This window comes from Saimiri boliviensis, chromosome 14 (genome assembly GCF_048565385.1).
Source record: "Saimiri boliviensis isolate mSaiBol1 chromosome 14, mSaiBol1.pri, whole genome shotgun sequence".
Taxonomy (NCBI): Eukaryota; Metazoa; Chordata; class Mammalia; order Primates; family Cebidae; genus Saimiri; species Saimiri boliviensis.
The window spans coordinates 47710372-47721367 of NC_133462.1; the positions used below are offsets into that span (position 1 = coordinate 47710372).

At 49.7% G+C, this 10996-nt stretch overlaps 1 protein-coding gene across 30 annotated transcripts in view; it reads right to left on the minus strand.

The window, feature by feature from the left end:
* Positions 1 to 1794, minus strand: part of NFASC (neurofascin) — a 204946-nt gene extending 203152 nt beyond the window's left edge. For 12 of the 30 annotated variants that reach the window (XM_039465801.2, XM_039465800.2, XM_074384948.1 and 9 more), the window contains exon 1: positions 1649 to 1792. In XM_039465801.2, the coding sequence (XP_039321735.2) occupies positions 1649 to 1755 (107 nt within the window). In that variant the 5' untranslated portion in view covers positions 1756 to 1792. Of the gene's footprint in view, positions 1 to 1648 lie in introns of all 30 variants that reach the window. The other 18 variants (XM_039465816.2, XM_039465815.2, XM_039465799.2 and 15 more) reach the window with 3 other exon arrangements.
* Positions 1795 to 10996: the final 9202 nt, after the last annotated feature.

The following is a 10996-nucleotide window of genomic DNA, read 5'->3' on the forward strand; positions in this document are numbered from 1 at the left end:
CTGCTTGCCTTCCTCTCGCTCCCACCCCACAGCTGGTATGGTCCCTATCCCCAGAGGCTTCCTCTCTTGCACACACATTTTCCCTGGGCTTCTCCTATTGCTTTAAGTTCTGTGGGCTCTCAGCTTGTCGTTGGCGCCACACAAACAATTAAACTCCTGTCCAACCAGGTCTCAAAGCCCTGTGGCCTGTCCTTGCCTTGCTGGAGATTTGATTGAGGCCCAGCAAGGATCAGCACATTTCCAAGGGTAGATGAGACACACTAGGTCCTCACGCCAGGGACACAGGCAGGCAGAAAAGGAGTATTGTCGTCCTCTCCCCCTCACTGAAGGAGGAGGCATCTCTGCTCAAAACACACACACACACACACACACAAACACACGCAGGCGCGTGCACACACACACACACACACACACACACACACGCACCATGCCAAAATGCCAAGGATGGAGTCAGGAGCAGAACCTGGCTGAGGACAGGCTGGGGGCTGCCATGGGGACCAGATTCTAGGTGATTCAGCACTCTGCCCACTCTCGGCCTAGTCGATGGACCATGCTCATGACAGCTCCAGATGTCAAAGTGCTGACTTGAAGGCTGAAGGAGAATCTTCTCTAAAATCAAAAATTCTCCAGCCCCGCCAGCAGAGCTCCTCATCCAGGCCTTTACATCAGGGCTCAGGCCAAGCCCCAGGAGAAGCCTGCTCAGTCAATCCCCTAGACGCTACCCCTTCCCCATCCTAGTTTCCCGATGCCAGCACCCCCACCCCGCTCCATCTAGGAAACAAACCTGAACAGCTAGGGAAGCGGGGTGGCTGCATGGCTGGAGAGGAACCTAAGAGAGAGGCCTACTAACCTCCAGCATTCTTCTTCCCCAAGCCACAAATAGGATTAAACATGCAGAAAGGGGTTATATTCCACAACCGAGATCCCCACGCAGGGAAGGAGGGTCCAGGGGCCAGGGAGGGCTGGGTACAGGCTGTGTGGCTCCACACAGCACCAGGAAGGGCAGCGGGGAAGGTGACGGGTGACAGGCCAGCTAACAGCCAAGGAGGAGAAGGCGGGGTTCCTGAGAGGGGCTGTGATGCTGGAGGACACCAAGAGGCAGCTGGGAAGAGGCTGGGACAGGGCGAGCACGGGGGAGCTGGGGGAGAATAGAAACTGCGAGGGAGCGAATGGAGAGACAGGCCACGAACTGGTAGGGGCATGAGAGGGAAGAGAATAGCGGAGGGCAGGAAGGGGCTGAGGTGTACGGTAGGAAAAAACAGGAGGCATGGGGTCATCCAAAGTGGGGTGTCGAGGTAACGCAAGTACAAGGGCAGTCAGGGCTCACGGATGAGGCGGGGACAGAGAGGAAAGGGAAAGGGCTGAGGATGTCGGAAGGGGGAGGGGACGCGGCCAACGAGATAGAAAGGGTGCTGGGCTGGGCAGGGGGCTGGGAGCTGGACGGGGATGGGGTGGGTGTACGGACGGAATCGGACGGATTCGGGGCAGGTGACAGTGTGGCGAGGGGAAGGGATGGGCAGGTGGACGGAGGGGGAAGGGGACAGGTCAGGGGATGGAGACAGAGAGAGGAGGGCGGGAACAAGAGGTGTCGCTAGGTGGGTTTCGGTGACCCTCCACCCCCATCTCCCCGGTGTTCGCGCTCGCCTACCTCCAAGGGCTCGGGCTCCGGGCCTGGGCGCTGTCCGAGCCGTCCGCCGCCGGCGCCGCCGCTTCCCCCGCGTCCCCTGCAGCGCCTCTCGCCGCCAGCCGCCGCATTAGGGCAGAGACCAGCCCGTGCGCGTGCCCGGGCGGCCGGCGCGCCCCCGACACCCTGCGTGCGCGCCCCCGCGCCCCTCCCTCCGCGCGCCGAGCGGCCGCAGAGCCGGGACCCGGGCAGCGGCGGAGGGAGGGATGCTGCGGACGCCGCCCCGCCCGGCGCGCTGGGGAGCCGTGGGCAGAGCCGAGGCCGGGGGAAAAAAAAAAAATCGTCCCTTCTCTTTTCACCTGACGCCTCTTTGCGGTTTCTCCTTGAGAGTGTAACAACTAGGTCCTCCGTTTCCGTTCGCTGAGCAGCTACTACGTGCAAAGCACACAGGAGGAAGCAGGCTGAAGCCCCAGCGTGTCTGCCCCTCCACCGAACACCGTGACTTTAGGGAGCAGGAGGTAGTAGGACAGCTTGTGTACTGAGGGCCTCCCGCAGAGACTTGTTTGTGGCAAACTCTCCAGTAACGTTTGTTGATTGGCAAGTCGTTGGACCCTGAATCCGGGAAGTGAGAGAGGTTGTAACTACTATTGACAGTGGGGGGCTTTCTTTTAAAAATGAGAGATTTCCTCTCCCCTAAGGGGACTCAGACCTCAGTCTTGGCTGGGGAACTATCTCACATGATAGCAAGACATTTCTCTGTGGACCTCAGTTTCCACAACTGAACCATGAAAAGTTGATTAGGTGATCGCCCAAGGTCTCTTCTAGCTCTGACATGGCTCAGAGTTATCACCTGAAACAGTGAAAAGATCCCCAGTTAGGGAATCAGAATCTTAGTCTTGGAAGAGCATTTGGAAGCTTCTAGTTCAGCTCCTCATCCAAAACTGCAGTCCCCTGCAGCACCCCTCTGCATCCCCATTCAAGGGCTAGCTGGGTTCCTTTCTCTGTGCTCATAGCTCCTACCCTGGCACCACTGCCTTTTATGCTAGATGAGAAAACCAAGGTATCTGCCCAAATGATAATTCAAAGCCCGGCTGCACCTGACAGTGCCTAGTTAAAACTACTTTGCAATTTTAAGATGGGCCCTAAAATTTTTAGTTTTCACCAATACTAGAATTTCCTAATGTGGTCAAGTTGAAGGATTACAGGATTTGTCAAGAAAGTCCTGGCTTACCAGCAGGGTGAACTTGGGTAGTTCACTTAACCTTTTCCCGTCTTCTTTTTCCCATCTGTAAAATGGGGATAGAGTGAGCTTCGATGAGATAAGGCACTGAACCAAAATGTTCTTTCCAAATGCTAATTGTTGTCCAGCCTTCCCTTCCCTTTCCTCATGATTTTTAAACAGCAAATAAACCAAGGCCTAGAGAGATGGAAGATCACACAGTAGCTTGGTGGTTGAAACGGAATTGGGACTCAACTTTCATGGCCTTAGTATAAAGAAAAATTAAGTCTGGGCCTGAGGGGAGCCTGGAGACCTCCAGAGGCCCTGAAGGTGAAGGTGTTTCCTTGGCCTGGGTGTCCCAGAGCTGCAGGCAAGTCGTGATCGAGGGAGGAGCACCCCCTGCTGGTGATGGAATCTGGGGGCTAAGAGGAGCCCTAGGCACTTTGCAGGCTGTTCTGCTACTGTGTCAGGAAGAGACTCGCTCAGGACCGAGGACAGAAAGTGGTTGCTTTTTTTTTTTTTTTTTCTTATTTCCTGACATTTATCTGGCCTTCCTGCTTCTTTTTATTTCCTGGGTTTGCACTTCTAGTTCTGGCTGAAACCCTCAGCAGGCATGGACTTTCAAAACAGTTCCTCCGCCGAACCCAGACCAGAAATCCCACTCACTGTGTCCTCTGTCCTGGTGAATGGCAAGTCACAGGATTTTCACATTCCTTAGTGTCTCATTCTTCCCAGTGAAATTCCATTAGCACTGCCTGCTCCTAGGCTCAGACCAAGAGAAAGCCCCTGGCATGTGTCTCAGGCACTTGAAGCCATCCTCTTCCACACTGGTCCCCAGGAAGTGCGGGGAAACAGGCAGATTCATGCTTATTGGTGGAGGTTAAACTTGGCATGGCCTTTTTGAGAGAGCAATACTACAGTACCATCGAGACTTTAAATATGCCCTTGACCCATCAATGCCACCTCTAAGAATCCAGCCTTCAGAATCACTGGCCCAAGCCACAAAGATGCATATGAACAAGGACATGCAGCGCAGCTTATCACGAGGGCAATGATTAAACCCATTATAATAATCCTTGCAATAGCACAGTTTTAAAAATGGTAACGCACACACACACATTTGTTTTTTAAAAAGCAAGTTAATGATGACACATAGGGAAGAAAGGTATTATCCTTTTCTGGGGGAAAAGGGAAACCAAATTGGGAGACAGGGTGGGAAGAAGAGGAGAGAGGGAATGATGCCCTGGGCTAGTTTCGAAGATGAGTGTGAAGGCCCTTAAGCATACTAGGAGGGAAGTAATGTTTGTTGAAGACTTTCACATTCTCGGCCTTTCATATATATTATGTCACTTAACCCTCAGAAATCCCACTGAGATGGGGATCCTTGTCCCCAATCTACTGATGAGAAAATAGATGCCCAGTGAGGTTAATAAGGGTACAGCATCACACAGATGGGGTGTGGTACAGGGTTAGCTTTGCCCCTAGAGAGATCTGACTTTTGCCCTTGGCTCCTGGGAGGTCATCTCTAAGTCCTTGGATTATCTCGCCTGATAAGAGTGCCTTTATCTACCTGGGGGTCTTGGGCCACACCAGGTAGTCGATGCTAACCATGATGGATAGTGGGGTCTTTGGGCATGTATCAGCTCAACCTCCCAAAGGGACAAGAAACTAAGGTCAGCCACTTGGATGGCCAGCCATGACTACATGACTGAGGCCCAATAAAATCTCTGGACACTAAGGATTGGAATAAATTTCCTGATTAGCAATATTTTGCATGTAGTGTCACACGTTGTTCCTGGGAGACTTTAGTGCTGTCCCCAGCTTCATCGAGAGAGAACAAACAGTGATCTCTGCACATGAAACTCTCCAGACTCTGCTTGACCTGTCTCTTCTGTTGGCTAATTCTCATCTGTAGTAAACCATCCTTATGAGCCTATAAGCCTTTAGTGAGTTCTACGAGCCCTTCTAGTAAATTACTGACCTAAGAGGGGTCTTGAGAATGCTTGAACTTGCAGTCGATCAAAGGTAAGGAAGGTCTCGGCTACTGCTTCCTAACTACGTAGATGGTAGTGGTGGAATTGGGAGCTGGACAAAGATCTTAGCGCCTCCAGGGTGTGCCCTCTCCCACTGAACAACACTCCCTTACACCGACCCATTGTGTGAGAAGTGCGAAAGGACGGAAACTGCCGCTGACACAGAAAGGCTGGGCTCCCAGCTCAACCCCACCGTTAAGCCTGGAACTGCGGCCCTAAGTGGATAGAGCTGACCTCATTTTTCCACCCAAATGTTGCCTTTTTGGCCTGCCCCGCCCCTATCCTGTGCCCATAAAAGGTTTCAGCTGGCAGAGCAACACAAGCGGCTGAGTGGTGAGCAGAGAAGCAGCTGAGCATCAGAGACTATGGATAGACATGGCCAGCCTCAGATGGTGTGGCTTCAGAGAGGGGCCCAGCTGGAGATAGCCAGGCTTCAGAGAAAGATCACCTTCCCATCCCCTTTCCAGCCTCCCTTTCCACTGAGAGCCACCCACTGCTCAATAAAGTCTTCCGCATTTATCACCTTTCAAATAGTTCATGCGACCTGGTTCTTCGTAGAAGCTGGACAAGAACCTGGGCGCCAAGAGGGCAGGGGCTGCCACCCTGACCCTGGAGGGTGGACTGAGCTAGCTGGCACTTGGCCACCTCTGGACAGCAGAGCTGAAAGAGCATTGGTTGTAACACGCTTGGATGTGGCTGCAGGGCCCACACAGAGCTTGCTCCCACCAGAGAGGAGTGACTGGCCAGCTTTAGCATTCTTTTGCTCTGGTTCCTGCACTCACTCACTCACATGTTCCCTTCCACAAGGAGTAGCCATTGTCAGGCTGAGTGAAATAAGCCACTCCAGTTCCTGCCCGCAAAGGGAGTCAGGGGAACAATCCTGTGTCACCGTCACAGGGAAGAACAAGAGCAGAGTGATAGTCCTGCTGAGCTCTAGCAAGGCAGGTGGACGAGGATGCAGAGAAGCAAGCCGAGTAGCATGTTCAGAAGGAATGTAGAGGCGCAAATTTTAGAAAGTTCCAGGAATGTAGGCCCCACCATGCAGGAGGGCTGGAAGGAGAGGTGCAGTGAAAGCCAGTGGGAAAAACCACCAGGAAGCTCAAAATTTCCCCACAGGTTCCCAAGAAGCCACTAGACTCTTTGATCTCTTCTCTCATTTCTCCCTCAGCACTTCCACTCTCTTCCTAGGCCAAGAGGGAAGGTTGCATCTCAGTTTTTACGCAGTATTAAGGGAAGGAGGGAGGGAGCCAGGAGCGGGGCTCTGGTCCTTTTCCCATTTAGCCAACGCACACGTTTTGGTGATCAAAGCAGTGGCAGGTGTGGAAACCCCATGCTGCCTGCAGGCCCCTCATCACCCCCCACACCTGGCACATTCTTAGGTGCCTAGAATTTTCTTTCCTGCATGCTGGGGAGTCCCCAAAGGAAAGGAAGCTCTCAGTCCAGCTCCAAGCTGGGAGCATCTTTCCCTCTGCTTTCTGACTTCCCACTGTGAAATTAAAAAATAGCCGGGCGCGGTGGCTCAAGCCTGTAATCCCAGCACTTTGGGAGGCCGAGGCGGGTGGATCACAAGGTCGAGAGATCGAGACCAACCTGGTCAACATGGTGAAACCCCGTCTCTACTAAAAATACAAAAAATTAGCTGGGCATGGTGGCACGTGCCTATAATCCCAGCTACTCAGGAAGCTGAGGCAGGAGAATTGCCTGAACCCAGGAGGCGGAGGTTGCGGTGAGCCGAGATCGCGCCATTGCACTCCAGCCTGGGTAACAAGAGCGAAACTCCGTCTCAAAAAAATAAAATAAAATAAAATAAATCAATTAATTAATTAACAACTAAAAATCTCCATGGGAGTTGCCTCTTGCCCACCACAGCTGAGGGCCAGCCACAGAGCTGAGCTTATGAGGCCATTTGGAAATGTGCCTGTCTGTGTTTGAGCTTTTATCTTCCAGATGGGGAGACCTCCCCAAGGTACATAGAATTGGTCTTCCACTATGTAGGCAAGATTCCATTCCTGGTTGAGATTGGCAGTGAATGGGGAAGTTAGAGGGGAGGAGAGAGAGGCTTTGGAACAGCCATTAACCAGCCGTGACTCTAGGCCTGGGTATCAGACCTGTCCCTTCTCTAAGAGTGAGGCAAAGCATGGAACTGCCCCACCACCTGCTTTTATACAGAGAACATTTCCGCCTTTAAAGACTACCTTTAAAGCTCACCTGCGTAAATATATTAGAAAAAGTAGGATTTTTGGAGTCTTTGTCTATCCTGATGAAAGGGCTTAGTCTGTCCTCTCATTGCTGTAAAGAAATACCTGAGACTGGGGAATTTACAGAGAAAAGAGGTTTAATTGGCTCATGGTTCTGCAGGCGGTACAGGAAGCACAGTAACATCAGCTTCTGGGAAGGTCACAGGGAGCTTTTACTCACGGCAGAAGGCAAAGCAGGGGCAGGCATCTTCACATGTGTAGAGCGGGAGGAAGAGAGGTGAAGGGGAGGGGCCATGTACTTTTGTTTGTTTTTTTGTTTTTTGAGATGGAGTTTCACTCTTGTTGCTCAGGCTGGAGTGCAATGGCACCATCTTGGCTAACCACAACCTCCGCCTCCTGAGAGGTTCAAGTGATTCTCCTGCCTCAGCCTCCCAAATAGCTGGGATTACAAGCATGCGCCACCACACCCGGCTAATTTTGTATTTTTAGTAGAGATGGGTTTCTCCATGTTGGTCAAACTGGTCTTGAACTCCCTACCTCTGGTGATCCTCCTACATCAGTCTCCCAAAATGCTGGGATTACAAGTGTGAGCTGCCACACCTTTATGTGAGCCAGTGCCACATACTTTTAAACAACCAGATCTCACTATCGTGATGACAGCACCGAGTGGATGCTAATGTGAAACCATGAGAAACTACCCTCATGATCCAATCACCTCCCACCAGGCCCCGCCACCAACACTGAGGATTACAATTTGACATGAGATTTGGGTGGCAACACAGATCCAAACCATAGCAGGCCTAGACCTGTTTATTAACACTAGTAGTCAACGAAGCTATTTTTCTCTCACCTCTAGTGAGCCAAGCAGCAAGTAAAACCCATCTGCAAACTCTCTCTAAACATATGAAACCTCGGTTTTCTGGAGAACTTTGAGGACTCATCTTCTAGATGGGTCGCTTCATAATCCTGTCCCTAGATAGGGAAATATGGTTCCTCCCCAGCTGGGAAACCTGGAATTTAGAAAACCTTTATCAAAAGAGCGTTTCCTTTTGCAGTTGTCTTGCAAACATATTTGCATTAATAGTCTTGAGAGTGATTGTGGCCTGCTAACCCCAAATGCATTCATTTCATTTAATCAAATGGTTAAAACATAATAAAAGCCTGGTGCGGTGGTGCGTGCCTACAGTCCCAGCTACTTGAGAGGGTGAGGTGAGGGGATTGCTTGAGCCCAGGGATTGGAGGCTTCATTGTGCAATGACCATTACCGTGAATAGCTACTGCACGCCAGCCTGGGCAACATAGTGAGACATTCTGGTCCCTAAAAAAGAACAAATCCCAAAGCAAAATATATGGAAACAATCGCCCTTCCTTTTTGTTTTTAAAAGCTCCTACTCACTTTACCTTTGTGATGTACTCCTTTCTGAAGACCCAGGTTAAACATCTCTCGTGTGAAAACAAAACAAAACAAAAAACTCTCAGCCAGACGCAGCCTCTCATCTGTGCAGCAGTGCACACCGTAAGGGCTTCCCTCATAGCACGTAGGGCACTGGGATTTTCCTAGAACGGGGACCGTCTTCCTCTGGGTGTATCTACAGGGCCCAGCACCAAACACTGCTCATAGCTGAACCTATGGATGAGTGAATGTATGAATAAAAGCAGAGTTGCTATGAATATAGACACTGCTATCCAATGACAGTAGCCACAGGGAGAGGTTGCAAATGACTATTTAAATTTAAATTTAAATTAACTAAAATTAAAAATTCAGCTCTTCAGTCACACTAACCACATTATGAGTGTACAAGAGCCACACGTGCTTAGCGGCCACTGAATGACACAGATTGAAGAACATGGCAGAAAGTTCTGTTGAACAGCACTGGACTACATTAAGATGGGCACCACCTGGACTCACACAGTGCGTGAGCTGCACAACTGTTCGGGGGGCCCTGTATGAATGAAGGACCTCCCTGTGTGCGGTGCTTGCTGTAATCAAAGAATTACGCAGACACTTGTAGTCTAAGACAGGCGTGAGGACATCTGAAAACACATTGTAAAGAATGGCCTCTTGGTGAGTAAATACAAGCAGAATGAAGTAACAGACTATGGTTAGGTATCATCAAATACATAGAGAAGGAACAGACCTAAGAAGGGAAATATGAAGGAGTTTGGCTGTCCTCACAGCCTGAAGACTAGTGTCTGTTTCCCTTCTTATATTTCAAGTGGACGTTACTTGGCTAAAATGATTTCCTGGAGAAATAAACATTTTAGACAGAAATAACCATGCCGGCTATTGAAATATAGCCAAAGAAAATATTTGTCTTCACGTAGCAAACATAGAAGGTCTCCATCACAGCAACCACTGATAAGATTTATGATGGCCTTTCTGTTGTTCTCAATAAACCATGGAGATGTCCTATTCATTGCAATGTTTCAGCCTCTTAATTGTCTTTCTGACATTGCCTCTTGCACATAGCAAATGTATGAAAATGCTTTGTCACACCAAGTATCTCAGTTTTCTTTCTTTAAGCTGTCACCTACCAGAAGTACGTCAGTTTTCTATCAGGAAAATGTGGCCCCTGTACCTTGAGGGTCTCTTTCACCTCCTACAGGCTATTATTGCATTATTTCATTCTGCCAATGAACTGTAAGTCCAAATGGTTAAGGATGTCTCCTTCTGCACTGGGTCAGAACCACCCAGCTGGGGAAAAGAAAAGGAGACTTCACCTTGACTTTGTAGCAAGTCAGGGGTACTGTGCTCCAGACTCTAGACCCCAGGCCCCAGACTCCTGTCCTGCCCCTGCCTCCACCCCCAACACAATTTCTGCTGGCTGTCAAGATCAGCCAGAGTAGGGCATGGAGCCAGGAGGTCGCAGCTGAGAACCCAGCCTGTGGGCCTGGACACCCCCAATTAGTTTATCTTATTAATGCCAATTTATTAGCACAGAACCCCTGGGAAGTGGGCAAGAGGAGTTGTCTGTTTAAAATAAGCTTTTATATTTCAGGTCTGCAAGCTGCGCACCTGAGCTCACGGGGAGAGGCCAGGCCCCAAGATGGGTGGCCTTCCTGCCTCCCACCTCCTCTGGGTAGACCTGGGAAAGTGGATCTGACAGTGGCAGATGGGATGGTGTCTGCTTCTAAATACAAGATTTGTCACAGTTTCACATGTAATTGTGCAGGTTTCCTTTTAAGGGTCCTCTAAGACTTCATTAGCAACAAAGAATCTCTCTGTTAAGCTTTATAAATAACATAGCCTTCATAATTAAACCTTGTTTCTTCTCAGGCCTCCAAATAGACTCACTCCTTCTGTTCTTAGGTGTTAGGAGCTGGAGTAAATGGTGTTTTCCTTATGCCTCCTTAGGCACTTTCTGACTTGTGATGAGTCCTCATCATTCACCCCCTCACTGAAGCTGGGACTGAAATAAGTGGTACCACATCCTTTCAGACACAAGAGAACATTTTAAACAAATAAATCAATAGTTATTATTCAAGGAAAATATTAAAGGTACCTGAGACATTTTCATGGACCATAAATTCCCTCTGTTTCATACAAACCAAGTGCTCTGACGAGGTGAATCCTACCTGCAAAGATGTTGGAGTAAGAAAAAAAGAAACCCCCTCTCTTACTAAGACTCATCTTTAAAAAACTCCAAGAGCAAACGAAAACTGCTCACCTGTCCTTGCCCAGGAAGAACCTCCCCACGGATAAGCATTCAGCTATTGTGTGTGTTGGTGCATATTACGGGGAGAATGAATCCATCTGAATCAGTGACGCCCTGGTAAATATTTAACAACTGGTTCACTGGAAAGAAAAATGCTACCCTAAGGTGTAGCATTTTCTGATTTCTGTGGTGTAAATTCTTCTACCATGGTCAATTTCAAGATGCCAACATGATGTCACTCAATGCGATGAAGGAGAGACCATTAG